The sequence below is a fragment of the Ursus maritimus genome, unplaced genomic scaffold (genome assembly GCF_017311325.1).
Source record: "Ursus maritimus isolate PB19 unplaced genomic scaffold, ASM1731132v1 scaffold_15, whole genome shotgun sequence".
NCBI lineage: Eukaryota > Metazoa > Chordata > Mammalia > Carnivora > Ursidae > Ursus > Ursus maritimus.
This window is the reverse complement of record NW_024423897.1, coordinates 219,471-238,137: the sequence shown is the minus strand read 5'-3', so window position 1 is coordinate 238,137 and position 18,667 is coordinate 219,471. Positions and strand designations below refer to the sequence as shown.

The window sequence follows — 18,667 nt, the reverse complement described above, 5'->3', positions numbered from 1 at the left end:
GAGGCCGACAGAGGGCCGGCTAAGGGCCCTGAGTTCGGCTGGCCCTGGGCCGCGGCTGGGAGGGCAGAGTGTCTCTCTTCAGCTGACGGTCCTGCACCGCAGTGGGATTTTTGTGTGAGTGAGAATGAACACGCAAGCGTCCCACACAGACGCCACCGATGCCCTCCCCTGCCCGGGTGGGTGAGCGCGTGTCACCAGGGTGGCTGAGGACTTATGTGCCTGTTACGTGCCCCTGTCCAGGAGACTAGATATACACACCCAGGGGTTTCTTCTGAAGGGCGAGACTGTGTGTTTAGAACACGCACACCTGAATGGTGTGTGTGTGCATGACCGTGCGTGCAAGGTGTCCATCTGTCTGTACACTTGGGCACGTGCCTGGGCAGTGTCTGGGGTTAGAGGCAGTCACTCTGCATGTGCACAACTGTCCTGGGGGGGTACTGAGTGCACATGTGCAGCACACACTCAGCAGCTGTGAGATAAGTGTGTGCTGAGTAACATACATGTGTGCATACTCAGTGCGCATGTCCACAGGTTCATGCAAGTCCCCGCCAGGGTGCAAAAAGGTGACTAAGTGTGTGCTCAGACGTGACCTTGGAGCTCCCTGGGCCGAGCCAGACCAGGCTGGGCTCCTTCCTGGGCACCCAAGGGCCTCTGAGAAGTGCTGATAACAGTGTGGGCACTGCCAAGGGTGCACTGGTGGCATATGTGTGCGCCTGTGAACGTGCGTGCATGTGCGTGTCCGTGTGTGTGTGTGTGTGTGTGTGTGTGTGTGTGTAGGAAGAGGCATTCGCTCTCTTAGACCTTGCTTCTTTCTGTGGTTCGGTTTCTATAGAGACACTTCCTGTGGCAGAGAAAAGAGGTAGTGAGCTGGTGTTTCAGGATGTGAGGGCCCGCAGGAGCAGAGCCGGGCTCTCTCTGTTGCCTGCCTGCCGCCGTGCGAGCTCTGGCCAGGGCTGCCCGCGGTCCCCATGGTGGGCACTCCTCACGGCAGGGACCCGTGAACAGCGGCGGCATGCCGGGGAAGCCCAAGCACCTGGGTGTCCCCAACGGGCGCATGGTGAGTGTGGGCTCCAGGCCAGGCCCGTGGGGAGGGGGTGGGCACACCCAGGGTGGAGCCCAGGAGGCACAGCCGGCAGGGCTGGGCAAGAGCTTGCATGCTGCCAGCGGCCGGGAGAAGTTGGGTACAAACAGGAGCAGGCAGGGGGACCTGGGACTTTCACCCTAGGACCTTCTAGATGGCCCAGCTGGGGACCTGGGGCAACCTTGGAGAGGAGAGCAGAGTACAGTGGGCATAGGCTTCTGGTCCCCACTGCTCCCTCTCCTGCCACTTTGTCCCATCCAGGGCTGCCTGCATCCTAGGGCAGTAGGGAGACCTGGCACGCCCTTTGACCCCTGCCTACCTCCACAGTGGCCCAGGGCTCCACATCTGACTTAGCCTCGGCCTTCCCCCCCCCTTGTCCTGATGCCCAAGGTCAGGTAAGGGGTAACCTTCAGTGGGTCACTGCCCCTCAGCTGGACCTGCTCCAGAGGCTTCCTGGCAGAGTGAGTAGTCTTTAGGCAGCCTGAGATGGGTCAGCAGGGTCAGGTCAGCTTGGTGCAGCTTGTCTTTTCTATTCCTGGGCTACCAGGAAGGGTGGGAGTAGCTGGGTGCTCGGATGCCCTGGCTACTGCTACTGCCCCACCCCCTAAACTCTCTCCCTGGCTGCTTGGCCTCCAAATCAGAGCCATGCTCGGACAGTTCAGCTTCATTATTCATTCAGCTGATATGGCAGACTGTGCTGGGCATTCCTTCTCTCCCTAGGGTACCAGCCCACTTGGCAGAGCCCCAGCCCCTCCTAACAACTCCAGGAAGGCCAGACAGTGTCTTAACCTCCAACCTAGCCCTAGCCTAGGACTATGGGACAAAACCAATGGGTCTAGAAAGACCTGGGTTCCAGTCTTGGCTCCATTGTCCCTTACTAGGGGTCCTCTCTGACCCTCAGTTTCTTCACCTGTAAAATGAGGAAATTGGAACAGTCTTCAAAGACTTGTTAAGATAATTAAGTGAAATGATGAATACGAGGCCCCTGACCCATTGTGGGGGCTCCGTAAATGTCAGCCCAATGCCTCCCTTCATTTTCAACCCCTCTTCAAGGATCCCCTGCCTCATTCAGAAACTGAGGTTTTACTCACGCTCCTGCCTCCTAATTACCAAGACCTTTCTCCACCTCTCCTTCTTCCAGTGTCTCTTTATTGCCCAGCCCCAGGCTAGCTGGGTGGGAGAGAGGCAAACCCCACCAAAGCTGGCCCAGTCCCCCACCTCACTGTCTTTACCATCAACCTAACTTTGAAAGTTCAAGAACCTAAGGTCCTCGCACTCCAACCCAGAGGCATGACACTCAGGTGTCCGGGCCAGGCAGGATCACGCCCACTCTTATGCCCACCCTAGAGGGCAGCTGGGTTGCTGCTTCTGAGCAGTGCCCAGAACTGGAGGGCAACTGAGGGTGCCTGGAGACAGACCCAGCCTCTGCCCCTCCCACGTCAGCCCATGACTTCTCTACCCCAAAGTCAATCAGACAAGGGAGGGCACCCATGTTCTGCCCCTAGCCCTGGCAAGCTCACAGATGCCCTGGCTCCTTGCAGCAACCATCACACACAGGTTCATCTTTGCCCTTCCTGGGTCTGTTCTGAACTCTCCATGTCACCTCTTGGAATGCTTGCTGGCCATCGGTCAGCTTTCTGAGGTCATGCTCGGCTGACCCCGGGAGGGGAGGACAGGCGTCAGCAGGAATGCACATAGAGGCACCTGTGGAGCAGGCAGTAGGCTCCTTCCACGAGTTCCCACCCCCACCCCCCCGCCCCGGGAAGCTCAGAGGAATAAATGACATGCTGAAGGCAGCCAACAAGTGGAGGGGCCTGCATTTGAACCCGGCCTCTCTGACTCAATGCCAGTGTTCCCCCACCTCCCAGAACTGCCTGGCTCTGTCCTCCCCCACCTCCCCCCGCCACCACCCCCACCCACGGCTGCCATCATTCCCTGCTGAGGCGGCTTCATTTGTCAGCCTCATCTTTCTGCCACTCAGCTTGTCAGGCAATTGCAATGAAACCTGTCACTTAGAGATGGCTCCCAGCCCCCTCCCAGAGACATTGCCACACAAGCCCGACTGCCACTTCATTTGTTCATGCGGTCGGTCATTCAGTCCATGGCCCCTCCATAGGTCTGCTCTGTGCTGGCACTGGAGACGCAAACCCATCGCCCTAGCCCCTGCCCTCCTGCAGCTCCCGGTCCGGCAAGGCACAAAACACATGGGTACAAATACCAGAATAAAATTCAGATTTGGGTAAGAGCCACGGGCCCGGGGTAGAGAAAGCTTGAGGAGGACTTGGGAAGGGAAACTGACTTGTCAGATCATTTTGTGCATCGTGGTATGAAGTCCCTGAAAGGATGTGCCATCTGGAAGAGGGGCTGGCATGGGGAAGGGTCTGGGTGTGGGGAAACACAGGGTGTGTGTACAGGGACATGGCCTAAGGGAAGCTGGGCCTAAAGCCTGGAGAGTGGGGGTTAGCATATCCTGTCACTCTCAGGGGGCCCAGTCAGTCTCCCCACCTGGAGAGACCTGCAGGGCAGAGCGTCCTACAGCTCTGCCTGAATTCTTGGCGTAGCTCGGGGCTAGGGTTCAGCCCCCCAGGTTGGGCTCAGGCTGAAGGGGCCAGGCACCCAGGGTTCTCTGTGCTTATACCCAGAGATGATCTTGGGGCCTCAGTTTCCCCAAACTAGGATGAAATGAGATGATGGTACAGAGTGCCCAGCACAGAAGACGCTAAGTAAATTGGCCCTCCCTTTGAGGTCTGACGTCTCCAGAGGGCAGAGTTCAAGAGGACCCCCTGGGCCCTTTACCCTTGAGTGACTTTGGACCCCTGCATCCAAAGGGCTGAGGCCCTGGGCCTCCCAGCCCCCCTTGTACATCTCCTGTCTGCCCAGGGAGGCAGCTTGGTGGAGGGAAGGCCTCAGGCTCCAGTTGGGTATACTTGGCTTTTAACTTCAGCTCGGCCACTTCCCCACTGTGTGACTTCTTTGGGTCTAGGTTTTCTCATCTGTAAGATGCGGCTAATAACACCTGCTACACAGGATAAAGATTTGAGGATAGAGTGAGAACATGGATGTGTACTGGCAGAGAGAGCCTGTCACACAACTGGAACTCAGAAACATTGGGCCACTCCGCTCTCACCTCAGTATCCTTAGACACCAGTGGCTCTTCCAGGACCCAAGAAAAAAGTATGGCAGACTGAGCCCAACCATGGGTCAGGGGTGTCACCTTCCACCACACCCTTCCTCATCCTTTCTTCCCCTTTTCTCCCATTCACCCACCACTTCTCCTCAGGCAAGCCAGGGTGGCGCAAGGCCAGCCCTGCTCAGCACAACTTCCCCAGGCCTGGGACACTGGGCAGGCGGGAGCCCCGGGCAGAGGCATCAGCATGAGGTCAGCGGAGCCCCTGACAGCTGCATGCCTGCTGCTTTCACACACCCGCTCCCTCTTCCTAGCAGCCCCAAGAAATTAGGAATGCTGAGCCCCATTCTACCCAGGGGGGTAACTGAGGCTCAGGGGAGGAAGTTACTTGGCCTTGAATGGTGGAACTGAAATTAGACTCTATCCTCACTCCCTCCCACCTCCGGGTCTCTGTCCCTACTCCATCGCAGCCCCACCTCTATGGATCAACAACCAGGGGGGCTAGAGGGACTGGCCAAGGTGAACTGCGGGCCACAGAGACGGGGCGTTCGGAGGTGAAGGATCCCTGGTGGAGAGAGTGCCAGGGCCTCATGGGAGGGCAGAGGAGGGCTGCTAGGGCCCTCATGGCGGCTCATTAGCACCAGAGCAAGGAGGGTGCTTCTTGGGAGGGAGTTCAGGTTGGTTCCCTCTACAGACTGGGCCTGCCCTCTGGGAGCTACCAAATTTTAAGGAGAGAGAGGCCTAGACACGGGTGGGCGAAGTGTGGTGGAGAGGGGTTCAGGGCAACTGGTCTTTGGAGGTGACTGGAGTCAAGAGCAGAGATTGGAGAGCAGTTAGTTCAGTGAGGGGAGCAGGAACAGTACCCAGCAAGAGAAAGCAGCGAAGCAGGAAACAGGAGTGAGAAGGGCTGTGGGGGACCTAGAAAAGTTCGATAAAGTGTAGGGTAGAGTGAGGGGGAGGGGAGTGGGGGAGGCTGAAGGGGTTCATTCGTCAGGCCCAGGCTGAGCTTCAGCAGCTGCTCCACCCCGCAGGGCGGGGAGCTTGGTCATGGCCACAGCCACGACCTGGGAGCCGGCCTAAAGACGCTGACAGTCAATTCAACATAATGTCGAGAATAAAACAAAACAGGAGTGTGGGCTGGCTTCAGCTGCAGGCGACTGTGCCCTGTCTATGGCTCCAGGCCTGCCCCAGCCGCCGCAGGGCTCTGAGCTAGGGAGAGGCTGAGTGCAAGGATGGAGAGCAGGGGGCGAGAGGCCAGTGTGCGAGGCGGGATGGAGGACTAGGCGGCCACCGTGGAGGGGGAGGCCGGATGGTTCCCAAAGCCCGCGGCAGAGGGTGGTGACAGCAGCCCTGAGGTTGCCAAACCCACCGAGCTGGCGGCACAGGCAGGTGCGGCATGAGCGGAGCTGCCAGGAATGGAACGAGGAGGCTGGGAGGGGCCCTGGGCTTCAATTTGTCATCCTTGCGCACCCTGGGAGTTGGGACTTTCTCCGGCAGCCAGCTGCTGGAGTTGACTCGAAGAAGCAAAGAAGCCATCAGATGGGGGTGCAGAGGCATGAGGGCGAGGGTGCCGAGGGTGGGAGGGGGCACCTGCAGACGGGCCCCACGCCCAGCCGCGGTCTGCACAAATTTTCTTTGCTCTTCAGCAGCCTCTCACCTCCACACTCCAAGTGGGAGACGAGGCTCAGGGAGGAGCCCGAGGGCGTAAAACTGGAAAAGGGTAGAGCAGGGATTCGAAGCTGAGTCTGACAGACCCCAACCCCTGTGTTCTTTCCTCTGTAAGAGGGCTAGCGAACTCCGAAGTGGAGCAGGGTCAGACACCAATACTAACGTAACAACAGCAGTAACAGTAACCTTCGTGCCGGATAGTGTCCTGAGCTCCTTATCTGTATATTTAACTTCTTTCGTCACAGCAACCCTTTGAAGTCAGAAGTATCTGCCCCATTTCTATAGAGAAAGAAATGGAGGCACAGAGAGTTGTTGTGCCTTGTCCAAGAGCTCACAGCACACATTGGAACTCAGGCAGTCTGGGGCAGCGCCTGCTTCCATAAGTAACAGAAATGCATCAAACTAGCCTCATAGACCTCTGAGGAGGACGCGAGCCCCTTCCAGGGAAGGCAGTGGCTGCTCAGTGCCCGCCAGCGTTCTCGTGTGGTTAAGAAGCTCTGGGTAGCTGAGGCATCACAGGAATTCATGCAAAACTCCTGATTTTTAAATGTGGGAAACACCTTTCAACTTAAAATGAAAAAATAAAACAATCTTGGGCCTCCTGGGTGGCTCAGTCAGTTAAGCCCACTAAAAAAAAATGAGGGACAAGATATTAATAATGTCCTCCATATTTACAGGCCAGCCCTGGCCCACAGATGTGGGACCTGAGCGTTCCTAGGTGAGAGTGGGGAGCAAAGAGGGAGATTCCAGCTAGGAGGGCAGGGAGAGGCTTCCTGGGGCAGATGTGTGCAGACCTGTTTCCAGTGGGGATGTAACAAAGGGACAGGTGGTAGAAACTCCTGCGACAGGCCTAGTGAGAATACAGGATGCCGGGGGAGAGGGGAGGAATTGGGGATGATTGAGCCCAGGTGGTGGGAAGAAAGACAGGAAGGATGTAGGGAAACTGTTCGGTGGTGGCAGAGGCGGCTTCCTTTGGGACTGGCTGAGTTGGAAGGGCTTGTGGGACATTTGCGCAGAGATGTTAGCAGGAAGGTGGCTGTGTGGGTTTGGATCTGGGGAGATGTGGGAGGGGGAAAGGGCCCAGGACAGAGTCAGAGAAGGGTAGGTGCCACCTTGCGTGGGTAGGAGATGAGGAGGAAGCCGGAGGAGCTGCTAGGAAGGTAGGAAGACCAAGGGAAACCACTGCAAGAGTCATTTTGAAAGGAGGGTTTTTTCTATTTCACTAATGGTTGGGATTCCCAGAGAAGTCGGAGTTGTGCCTGGGGGCGGGGAGGGGAGGATGGATTTGGTCTCTACAGAAATGCTATTCACCGCATGGTCTATGGGCCAGCACATCAGCATTGCCTGAGAGCTTGTTAGAAAGGGAGAGTCTCCAGCCCCATTCTGGACCTACTGAGACTGAATCTCCAGAGATGGGCTCCTATTGGTCATTTCAATGCACACTAGAGTCTGAGAATGACTGTTCTATACTATAAAATAGCATCCTGGAACCAGGCTAAGGTGGGGTGGGGCCCAGGGTCTCTCAGGATCTTCCTCTCCAAGAGGAAATAATTCCAACAAAGAGATCACTGGCTATAGAGACACCAACAAACATTGATACAGCACTTACCATATGCTGGCCACCGTTCTAGATGCTGGAAATGTCCTAAACTGATTTGATCCTCACAATAGTCCCAGGAAGTAAGTTACTGTTATTATCATCATCCCCTATTTGCAGATGGATACAAACAAGTAACGAGTCACGCAGCTAGTAAATGGCAGAGACAAGATTCAAAGTCTATGCTGATACCCGCCATGCTGCACACCTGGGCTTACCCCGCAGGTGCTGGGGGAGGAAGGAACCAGGGGCAAATGGAAAGTAACTGGCATAAGTCCCAGCACGCAGTGGTCAGCACATGATGGAAGGGGAGCCAGGGGGAGCCTGAGCAAAATGCTGGGCAAGCAGTGACCTGGCTGGGAATGCCCAGCATGGCCCTCCAGGGGGAGGAGAACACAGCTCCTGTCCTGGGTCCTGAGCCCAGAACTGTCCCTTGAGAATCCACCCTGGGCTCTGCTCTGACTGCCTACCTTGGGTCTCTTGTAGGTTCTGGCTGTCTCAGATGGAGGTAAGTGACAGAGGGTATGGATGAGGCTTGCCCGGGCTGGGGGAGGGCATGTGGAAACAGGGTGGGGACACCTCTGTCACTTGCTATCTTCCCAGGGAAAATACCTAGAGATGGGGTTGGGCCAGGAGCTGGGGAAGGCCACAGGGTTCACCACCACTTGTCCATCCACCTACAGAACTGAGCAGCACGGCTGGGCCTCAGGGCCAGGGCGAGGGCCGAGGAAGCTCCCTCAGTATCCACAGCCTCCCTAGTGGCCCCAGCAGCCCCTTCCCCACCGAGGAGCAGCCTGTGGCCAGCTGGGGCCTCTCCTTCGAGCGGCTGCTGCAGGACCCGCTGGGGCTGGCTTATTTCACTGTAAGCCTTGGGGTGGGATTGGAAGGGCAGATGGCAGTGGCCACTATAGTGTATGTGTTTGGGGGGTGGGGTGGGCAGTGGGCATGGTAGAAGACATGGATGGAGCTTCAGGCTGGCCAGAGTGGGATTCCTCTGTCAGCTGCCTCCTCCAGCCTTTCTTTGGCACCTTCTTCTTGTTCTCTCAGCAGGGAATTTAACTCGTCTCTGCCTCTCATGTTCTCTCTGTGCCCTCCAGTCTGGCCCCATCTGTCTGTCTGGCCCTATCTGCCTGACTTGGCCTCTTGTCCCTTTCTCTATCCCAATTCTTGCCCGCATCTCCTGACTGGGTCTCTATGTCTCTGACTTCCTCCTCCTCCGCGCCAGGAGTTCCTGAAGAAGGAGTTCAGCGCCGAGAACGTAACTTTCTGGAAGGCCTGCGAGCGCTTCCAGCAGATCCCGGCCAGCGACACCCAGCAGGTGGGGGAAGGGGAGCTAGAGCAGAGCGGTGGGACCAGAGCCTGGGCCATGTCCCTGACCTTCTCCTGTCCCCCCTGCAACAGCTTGCTCAGGAAGCCCGCCATATCTACCAGGAGTTCCTGTCCAGCCAGGCGCTGAGCCCAGTGAACATCGACCGGCAGGCCTGGCTAGGCGAGGAGGTGCTGGCTGAACCCCGACCGGACATGTTCCGCGCGCAGCAGCTTCAGGCGAGTCTCCTGGGTCTCCTGGGACTAGGGGGCGTGGCCTTGGAAGAAAGCGCAAGAGGCGGGGCCAGATCCAGGGGCGGAGCCCGATTGTAGGGGGTAGGATGGGGGTGGAGTGGGAAACGGAAAAGGGCAAATTTGGATGCCCGCACCAACGTAAAACGCAGGGGCAGGGCGTGGGTCAGAGGGCGGTACCAGAGGCTGCGGCGAAGCAGGGGCTAGAGGCGGAGCCTAGTTGAGCTCGAGGCTGAGTCAAGAGTGGGGGCGGGGCGGACCAAGGAGTTGGGTGGGAGGGGCTAGGGCCTCGCCCGCCAGGTTGGGGACCCAACCAACCCGAGGGCTGGGCCGGGTAAGCTGGCGGAAAGCCGAGCTCGCTCCCCGGCTCACCGCCCCGGCGCTGGTCCGGCAGATCTTCAACTTGATGAAGTTCGACAGCTATGCGCGCTTCGTCAAGTCCCCGCTGTACCGCGAGTGTCTCCTGGCGGAGGCGGAGGGACGCCCCCTGCGGGAACCTGGCTCCTCCAGCCCGGGCAGCCCTGATTCCACGAGGAAGGTGCGGACGAGGGGCTGTGGGAAGCAGATCTGTAGGGCTGTGCCCCTGGTCTGTACGTGGGCTGGAGTCCAGCCCGGTGCCAGCGCCTTTCCTGTACCCGCAGAAGCCGAAGCTAAAGCCCGGGAAGTCGCTGCCGCTGGGCGTGGAGGAGTTGGGGCACCTGCCTTCTGCTGAGGGCTCTGGGGGCCGCCCGCTGCGCAAGTCTTTCCGCAGGGGTGAGGGTCAGAGGCTACAGAGAAGAGTAGGGGTGGGAGTTTGGGCAAACTTTGAGAATTTCCTCCTTCCTCCTACTTGTCCCATAGACAGTCTGTAAATCTGTGAAAACCGAAATAGAGTTCCCTGTGACCACCACGTCCCCCCCACCCCGTAGTTTGGTTTCCAGATTAGAGCAGAAGTTTGGGAAGCCCCCTCAGTAGCAACACTCCCATGGTCCCAAGTCGCGTTAGACCCCTGCAGTAGGGCTCCAGCGGGGTCCACCTGGTTGTGGAGAAGGGGGTGTAGGGAGGAGGGGCTGTTCTGCTCACTGCTCCCTCTCCCCTAGAACTGGCAGGTGGGGCCCCAAACTCGGCATTGCGCAGAGAGTCCCAGGGCTCCCTCAATTCGTCTGCCAGTCTGGACCTCGGCTTCCTTGCCTTTGTCAACAGCAAATCTGAGGTGAGCCGGCTGCTAGGGGAGATGAAGAGCAGGCTAGGGCCACTACTCATGCACCTTTGTGGGGCCGCCATCATTCCTAGTCATGGTCCCCACTTCCATCTCCCTGCTGCCAGCCCCTCATACTCCTTACTTTCTTCCTGTCCTCACCACCTTGGGCCCCATGCACGGCGTGGGTGTACGTTCTCTCTGTGTGTGTGCACATGTGGGTGCCCAGGTGTGCACAGCAGGTGCATGTGGGTCAGTGGGAGGACCTGTCTCGGGTGCCCCTACGTCTGGGTGAGCATGCATTTGTTGGTGTAGGAGGAGTATCTTTGCTGGACTAGAAGTGTGCCCTTAGGTGTGTGTGCGCGTGTGTGCCCCAGTGAGCTTACCAGTCTGCGTACCTCTCTGCATGTCCCTGAATGTGTATATATGACCTTCCCTCCGCTCCTGCCCCGAATCAGAGCCACCGAAAGAGCCTTGGGAGCACAGAGGGTGAGAGTGAAAACCGGCCAGGGAAGTACTGCTGTGTGTACCTGCCTGATGGCACAGCCTCCTTGGCCCTGGCCCGACCTGGCCTCACCATCCGTGCCATGCTGGCAGGCATCTGTGAGAAACGAGGCCTCTCTCTACCTGACATCAAGGTCTACCTGGTCGGCAATGAGCAGGTGTGAATCTGGCCTCGTCCCCAACTCTCACTCTCTTCCTGATCCTGACCCCAACTCCATTCCTGTCTCTGCTCAGCTATGACCTCAACCCCAATTCCATTCTTATCCTCACCCCTTCCTAATTCCAGTCCCTGACACAACCCTGCCCCTCCCCCCATGCCGAGCTCCAAAGCAACCCTGTACGAACTCCTCAAACTCAGGCTTCTGCCCTCATTCCATGAAAGTCCCATCCCTACCCCACCCCCTCCCTGCTTCCAGCTTCACCCATCGTCTTCACTGTGTTGCTCTGGGGAGGAAGAGTGGGGGAGAACCACTGCCAGAGCTGGGTTTCCCCCATCACTCCCAGAGTTCCTACTGGCCATCCTTGAAATGGCCATCAGGGGCACCAAATGCACCTAGCCCATGAAGAACTTTTCTTGAGGTACAAACGAGCATTAAGCTTTAAAGAGGAGTCTAAGGAAAAACTCACTTTGAACTAAACGATCCAGTAAGCGGGACCTAAAGAAAGAATGCTGCCTTCCAGGAAGACCCTGCAGGATTTCATTCGCCCAGACAGGACCTAAGGCCCTGCCAGGTGGGTGGGCAGAGGGACCCAGGCCTGAGCTCTGTCCTCCAGATCCACAGGCTGGAGGTGAGCAGGGCAGGATGCAATCAGGGAAGAGAAGCTGAAGCTTCAGAGAGTTTCTAGGGCAAGGAAGGCTTTTCTGGCTGGTTCCAGGAAGGCTTCATAGAAGAGGCAGCTGTTGATGAGGGGAGAATGAGGATGGGGAGGAGTTTGCCTGGCAGAGCTGTCGGGAGAGAACCTTCTAGGCAGAGGGAACAGCTGAAATGAAGTTCTGGATGTGGGTACGAAGCGCAGGGCAAGTTCCAGGGCCTGGAGAGTGGGACTGGGAGGGCAGCAGTGGAGGAGCTCTGCCCACTCAGGCCACCCGTGCAGCCTCTGAAGCCCAGATGGGCATTCATGACTGCTAACTATAACTCCCCACCCACACTCCACCTGTCCCTGCAGCACAGCATAGGCCTATCCCTGCAGGACGCTGCCTGCCTGCCCTGGGCTAGTGCAGACAGCGGGGCCTATAGGGGCAGTAGTCACGACGCCTACTGTCCATGTACCTACTGTGAGCCCGGCACTGTGCCAGATACTTTACCTCCTTCTGGCCTCACAGCGGTCTTGGGGGAAGGGCTCTTGTTGCAGTGAGGAGACGAGAAGTGTCCTTAGTAGGTGGGGATGGAGAGAAGTGGACAAGTGTCAAAAAAGGGACAAGGCCCGGGTAGCTGAACAAAGGTGCGTGGTGAGGAAGGAAATGCATCCAGCTGGTCTGGTTGGGTTTCTCGTGCCTGAGAGACAAGGGGGCAGCTGTCCAGGAGGCAGGTCCTGGCCTGGCCTGGCCTGGCCTGGGAAAAGGCGGCCCCATGATACAGGACCTAGGCCTGCTCCTTATCCAAGCAGTGTCATTCCCATCCCATGCTCACCCCACTCCCATGCTTCCTGTAACTCCGTTTCTTTTCCAAAGCTGTCCAACCTTCTTGCCCCCCTTCTCCCTGGCCTTGGCAGTATTAGGCTCCCACTCCAGCCGTGTGTCTTACTCCATCCGCACCTCTACGTCTTGCCCACCCATTGGCCCTTCCCTCTGACCCTTAGGGGGCCCCAGTGGGGGCCATGGAGGAAATGAGGTGGTTCCCTTGGACCCTGGGGATGGTTGGGGCTGGGGAGGGAGGGACTCTGAGACCCTGCCTGGCATTTGCAGAAGGCGCTGGTCCTGGATCAGGACTGCACCGTGCTGGCAGACCAGGAAGTGCGGCTGGAGAACAGGATCACCTTCGAGTGAGTACCCCTCCTCCCAGGCTTGGGTCCTGGGTCCCAACACTTGTTTGGGTCCCAGTTCAGGCTGTTGGCTCCCCCTCTCAGGTCCCGCCCCTGGTGCTAACTGCTAAAGGCCCACTCCCAAGTCATCCCACCCCCCAGTTCAGGCTCCGCCCCCTCTTGGACCTGTCCCTGGTGGGTTGGGGGAGAGGCGGGGCCGGCTGTCTGCCCTTCCGCAGCGCGAGGGTCCCGTGCAGGGTCGAGTTGGTGGCTCTGGAGCGCGTGGTGCGGATCTCCGCCAAGCCCACCAAGCGACTGCAAGAGGCGCTGCAGCCCATTCTGGCGAAGCACGGCCTGAGCCCGCAACAGGTGGCGCTGTGCCTGGTGAGCTGGGGGACAGAGCGGGCTGCCTGTCTCGCGGGCTGCTGACCTGTCCCCACAGCCAGGCGAGAAGCAGCCGCTGGATCTGGGGAAGCTAGTGAGCTCGGTGGCGGCCCAGAGACTGGTTTTGGACACTCACCCAGGTAGAGAGAAGCAAGGCCCCGGGGCTTGGTCCCTGGAGATGGCTTTGCCCAGAAGGAAAGGGGTCCAGGTGGGAGGCAAACAGTAATGGTGGTGCTCTCTGCCATAGGTGTGAAGATTCCCGACGCTGGAGACATAGCCCAGTGCTGCAGCCAGGTGAGAGAGAAAGGGCTCCCCCTTCGACCCACTGCACCTCCCCTCGCAGTTGTGGCTCTGACTCCACATTCTCACAGGGCGGCCAGCCTAGAGCCCAGAACAAGGCCACCCATCACCCTCCACTGTCTCTCAACTCGCTGGCGGAGGCACCCAGTAGTATCACCGGAAAGCGGCAGACCTGTGACATTGAAGGTACTTTGGGGATGGCGGGAGCTAGGGACCAGGAGCACGGGTGGGCGGTATCAGAGAGGCTTGAGCTGAGGCAGGGACCTGCATGTCTTTGGGGCTGAAAGAGTGTCCATTGGGCTAGGGGACCAGAGGGACTGAAGGGTGGGAGGGGGTTAGGGGGTCTGTGGTCATAGTAAGGGCAGCAGGACAGTGGTGGGCTAGCATAGGCAGGCCTGCACCAGTGGGCCTCTTGACTCTGTGGCCACCCCTAGGCCTGGTAGAGCTGCTGAACCGGGTGCAGAGCAGTGGGGCTCACGACCAGAGGGGCCTTCTGCGCAAAGAGGACCTGGTGCTTCCAGAATTTCTGCAGCTGCCAGCCCAAGCGCCCAATTCCCAGGAGAGCCCACCACAGACTGAATCAGAGGTCCAGCCCAAGCGGGACCCCTCAGACTCCACTGCCCGCTTGGCCCTCTGACAGCTGCCCAACAGTCCAGGCCGTCTGCATGGCACCTGGCGGGCCAAGCATGCCACGGGCCCGCTCTGCATGCCCTGTCTGTGCCATGAGTGTCCCTGGCCCCTTCCTGCCACGGGCAGGCCCGCAGGAAGAGCTGGCAGGGGGTGGGGAGCGGGGTCAGAGGAGCCACACCCCACAGCTGCCACCACTTGGTCCCTCATCGGTTCGCTCACCCATCCCTTGCTGCCAGGTCACTGAGGGGAAGCGGGCCTAGCCTCCCCAGTACAGGCATGCCCAGCACAGAGGGGTGGCGTTGGCGGTGCCAGCCTCCCCACCCTGTGCAAAGCCTCAACAGGGAGCAGGACGAGGGGCTGGCCCCTCCTCAGGGAGCCGGTATGAGTAAGGCCCGGGGGTGCAGGCAGGCAGCCCCTCACTCTACTCACATAGGCTCTGCTGGACATATGGATTTTGCAGTTGGCCTGGGGCATCTGGGTTTGTCCTGGATGATACTGTTATTATAATAGTAATTGTTATTCTCCCATGAGGTGTGTTCCTTGTGTGCCTGTCTACTCCGTGTAACTGCCCCCCCCCCCCAAGCTATACTGCCTCTGTCACCGAGGTCAGTGCCAGGAAGCCCTCGGGGACCTCAGGATGTGCCCCCTGACTTCCTGTTGTCAGAACTTCTCTTCCTGACTGCACAGAGTATTGGGGTGTGAATATGAGAGACAGACAGAGACGGGGAGGGAAGGAGGAAGAGGGGAGGGAGGAAGGAAGAAGAGGGAGGGGAAGACCCTTCTGGGGAGCTGTGCCTCTGCCCCTGTCATCACGCCGTTCCTCAGTCTCTGGGTCTGAGCAGAGTATCGCACCAGGTTGCTGTCCTCTGCTTCTAGTGGGGCTTGAGTGCGTCTCTGCACACATGTCTGTGGGCTCCTTTGGATACACTGAGGACCTTGTGGAGGATACTGGTTGTTGTGGTGGGACAGTTTCTGTCCCTTGCCTGCTTTGGCTGGGTGGTCATCCCTGTCCCTAGGCAGCCCACACAGTGAGGGGGAGCAGGGAGGACCTCCCAGAAGGAGGGCCCAGCATGTGGGCCAAGAAGCCACGCTCAGTCCCAGTGCCGCTGAGACAGAGGAAACAAGGAGACATGGGAACCTCGGGGGACGCCTGGGGAGTGAGGGGCCCTCCTGACCACCTCAGGCAGGTCAAGTTGTCTTCTCCGCTCTAGTTCTTTGTGCTTGCTGTCCCCTCTGCCAGGAACTGCCCGCCCCCGCCCCCGTTCATGGCACCTTGCCCTTGAAATTCCTGAGAGAGATCAGTGGGGTTTGCTGGCCCATCATGCCTTTCTCCAGAAGTCGAACCCAAGCCTTTCTCGGGGGCCTTCAGTCGTCTGCCCCCCCTGCCCATTTTGCTTGGCTGGGTTGACCAGACCCACTAGCTGCTGGGGGGGGGGGGGAAACGCCCTCATGACCCAGGCCTGGTCAGTCAGAGTTTGGTGCAGGGATGACCCTCTGACCCCAGTCAAACCCTGTCCTGGTCATCTACCGTCTCCCGGGGGTCTGCACTGAAGATGTGCAGGGGGAGAACCTGCCAGCGCAGGAGAGCAGGTGTGAGAGAGAGGAGGAGATTCCTGACAAAATTTACCAGAACACCTACATTCACCCAGGCCTGAAGTGAACCGGCCCTAGACGTTCTCATCCATGCAAGCCAACACATTCTTGCTGCGTGCGTGTGCCTCTGACTCTGAGCGGGTTTCTAAGACCTGCAACCACCGAAGTCCTGCTTCACTGTTCAGCTTGAACACCCCAGCGGAGCCTTCCCTGGGCAACTGTTGCTGGGGTCTAAATGTTTGTGCCCCCCCCCCCAAATCGCTATGTTGCTACGCCGGTCCCAAGGTGATGGTATTAGGAGGTGGAGCCTTGGAGATACGCTTGGTCGTGAGGGTGAGCCCTCATGGGTGAAGTGAGTGCCCTTAGAAAAGAGATCCCAGAGAGCTCCCCTACCCCTTCCACCCTGTGAGGACGGAGCTAGAAGCTGGCTGTCTACACCCTGGAAGAGGGCCGTCACAGACACCAAACGTGCTGATACGCTGATCTTGGACTTCCAGCCTCTAGAACTGTGAGAAATAAATTTCTGTTGTTTACACACTACCCGGTCTCTGGTATTTTTTATAGCAACCCAAACGGACTGATACCAGATATAAAGTGCTCCCCAACTTCGTTCTCTACCATGCTGTCCAGTTTTCTTCCTTCTTAGCGCTCATCCCACTCTGTAATGACCATGTTTACTTATTTACACTTGTTTGCTGACAATATGATAAACACGCCCTGATGGCAATGACCTTGTCCATCGTAGTCAACGCTGTATCCTTTTGCCCCAGTGGAAAATGATTCCGCAGCCTCAGATAGACCCAGTGAAGGATGCAGGGACAGCAGGGCAGTGGGGGCTCTGGGCAGGGAACTGCATAGCACTGGGATCATAGTCTGTGGCCAGATGGGGGTAGGGAGACAAACCCATGTCCCTTCCCCAATCAGCGGCAGAACCTTCCTGGGCCCTGGGGCTTCTCCCTTGGGGACAGAGACACCTTTTCATGTGCCAAGATAGAGAGGTGGGGACACCAGGTGAGAGATGGGTACCTTCCCAAAGTTGCCAGATCCTGCAGGCAAGCCCACCCTTCACCCACCCCTGCCCCTCTGCAGACCTAGCAGTGATGCTTACTACTCTTAGGGAACATCGGATGCAATTGTCCATGATAGAGGAGGTCATGGGTCCGATGGAAGAGCTTCTATAGATGTTAGCTCCTGCAGAGGGAAGGAAAATTCACATCAACTCAGGCCCCCAAGTCAGGCATGCACCATCCTTCATTTCATTTTTGTCCTCATGACAAAATAACCTGATGGGGTTGAAATCAAGGCTATAGGAGGGGAAGTGACGAGTCCAGGATCCTGTAGGAATTTGTTGCTGGAGCTTGGCCAGCACATCGGCTGTCTGACTCAGGGACACACACCAGGAGGGCCCATATGCTGCAGGAAGCCCTGATGGGAAGCCGGCACCCTCTCGGGGCAGGACACATTGATACAGCTGCTCTGGGGAGCAGCTTGGGAGTTTCTGCTAAAAATTGAAAACACACAGCATGTGACCCCAGCAGTACCACCAGAGAATCACTCCTGGGCACAAGGAGCCCCATCCCTGCAGGGTTGTCTATGACCCAAAAACTGGCGAACAGACAAATGTGGGTGGGGTGTGGTGTGGGGTAACAAAAAGGTGGGGGTGTGTCTATGCTCTGCAATACCGCACAGCAGATAAAGAACTGGGGAGAGCATGTCTTGCTGTGGGAAATTCTCCAAAATGTGTTATTGTTCGGTAAAAGAGCAATGCATATGACATGATACCTTTATATAAACCACAAACACAAAGACACACTTATAAGGATGCAGAAAGAATAGAGAATGTTCTAGAAGGATACATGTCAAACAGACAGGAAAATGGGGACGGGACCAGGACTACTACTGGGGGTAGTAGTCAAATGATGCTTTCATTTTAGCTTTAATGCTTTTTAAAGGATGCAATTAAAATAATTATAATAACACTAAGAACTTCTCAAGGCCACTTCTTTGTCACTCTGGCCCACTATCCCTTTCTCCAGAAGGAGAACCAATTCTTCCTTTGGGGGCTTCAGCCCATCACCTTCCTTGGCCTACTTTGGCTGGCTGCTGTGTCCCTCTGCCACAATCCCCCAACATGTCCCCCGAAGCTGTCCTGGGCTGAGGGAGACCCAGCTCTCTCCTCCCATCTCTTCACTCTCAGATCCCTCAAGGTCCTGGGCCCTCACTACAGCAATAGGGGTCCAGGGACAAAAGGCACCAGCTGGTCAACCCATAGGCCGTTTTCAAAGCCACTGAGCTGCATGGAGCTGGACTCCTGAGTGGCTGGGAAAAGTCATAGAGCTGCTTCCCCTCAGCCACCAGATGCAAAGCCTGGAGGGGAGTCTGCCTATCCACCCAGCACCCAGTGTGAAGGAGGGGAGAGAATACACATTTGCTGACTGCTCTGCAGCCCCCAGCACCCCCACCGGACAGAGGACACAGGCAGAGAAAGTGGATCTGACTGCCTCGAGGATGGCCATAGGATCCAAGCCTCTGAGAAAGAAACTTGCTACCTGTCTCTGGTCCCCTTTCCTCTCCTGACAGTCATGGGGACAGTCAAGAGGATGGGATAGGATGGGCACAGGGCAAGCACAGAGCACAGTGACCTGGGCTCTGGGCCAGGGCGGGGGCAGGTAGAGGCGCCAGCTCCTCACCTGGTGCCCGGTTGGAAGTGCTGACCCAGCTGGCAGATGCTCCTGGGAGCAGATATCCCTACCCCCAGGAGTGAGCACAAGGTGCACCGCGCAGGGGGCCTGGCTTGGTGGTCAGGTGACTCCAGTCTCTGGGGAATTAGAGGCTGGCATTCAGCTCTCACAGGGAAAGAAAGGCCTGGATGGGGAGGAACATACATGGTTGGTTACGTTGAATCAGATGCAGCCCAGGCTCATACCATTGCCCAAAAAACAGGGGGCACCATTCATGTCCCTGGTGGTCCTGGCGGGCCCAAGAAAAGCGGAACCATGAACACATGTGTGTGTCCTGTGAGTCTTGCATTGTCTAGGCAAGGGCTGCTCTGTAACCATCTCAGCTCTTATCTCCAGAGAACTGGCT

The 18,667-nt window shown here is 57.7% G+C and overlaps 1 protein-coding gene and 1 long non-coding RNA gene across 7 annotated transcripts; one reads left to right on the top strand and one right to left on the bottom strand.

Moving 5' to 3' along the window:
* Positions 1-865: 865 nt before the first annotated feature.
* Positions 866-16,120, top strand: RGS14 (regulator of G protein signaling 14). Of its 6 annotated transcripts, none has more exons than XM_040630240.1 (17): positions 866-1,057; positions 7,960-7,981; positions 8,157-8,335; positions 8,699-8,791; positions 8,875-9,018; positions 9,425-9,568; positions 9,672-9,783; positions 10,110-10,222; positions 10,666-10,869; positions 11,393-11,443; positions 12,618-12,694; positions 12,931-13,057; positions 13,116-13,197; positions 13,305-13,351; positions 13,429-13,543; positions 15,004-15,170; positions 15,637-16,120. In XM_040630240.1, exons 1-16 carry the CDS (start codon positions 1,013-1,015, stop codon positions 15,159-15,161), a joined length of 1,713 nt encoding a protein of 570 aa, XP_040486174.1. In that variant the 5' UTR covers positions 866-1,012; the 3' UTR covers positions 15,162-15,170; positions 15,637-16,120. The 6 variants fall into 6 exon arrangements, with proteins under 6 accessions (XP_040486174.1, XP_040486173.1, XP_040486177.1 ...); XM_040630242.1 differs by lacking the exons at positions 15,004-15,170; positions 15,637-16,120 and adding an exon at positions 13,792-14,514 and having other exon boundaries at positions 869-1,057; positions 8,157-8,222; positions 8,283-8,335; XM_040630239.1 differs by having other exon boundaries at positions 15,004-16,120.
* Positions 15,825-18,646, bottom strand: LOC121102737. Its single transcript, XR_005834807.1, has 2 exons — positions 18,271-18,646; positions 15,825-16,771 (listed from the first exon to the last, which is right to left on the bottom strand). It is a non-coding gene; the product is annotated as an uncharacterized LOC121102737 (long non-coding RNA).
* Positions 18,647-18,667: the final 21 nt, after the last annotated feature.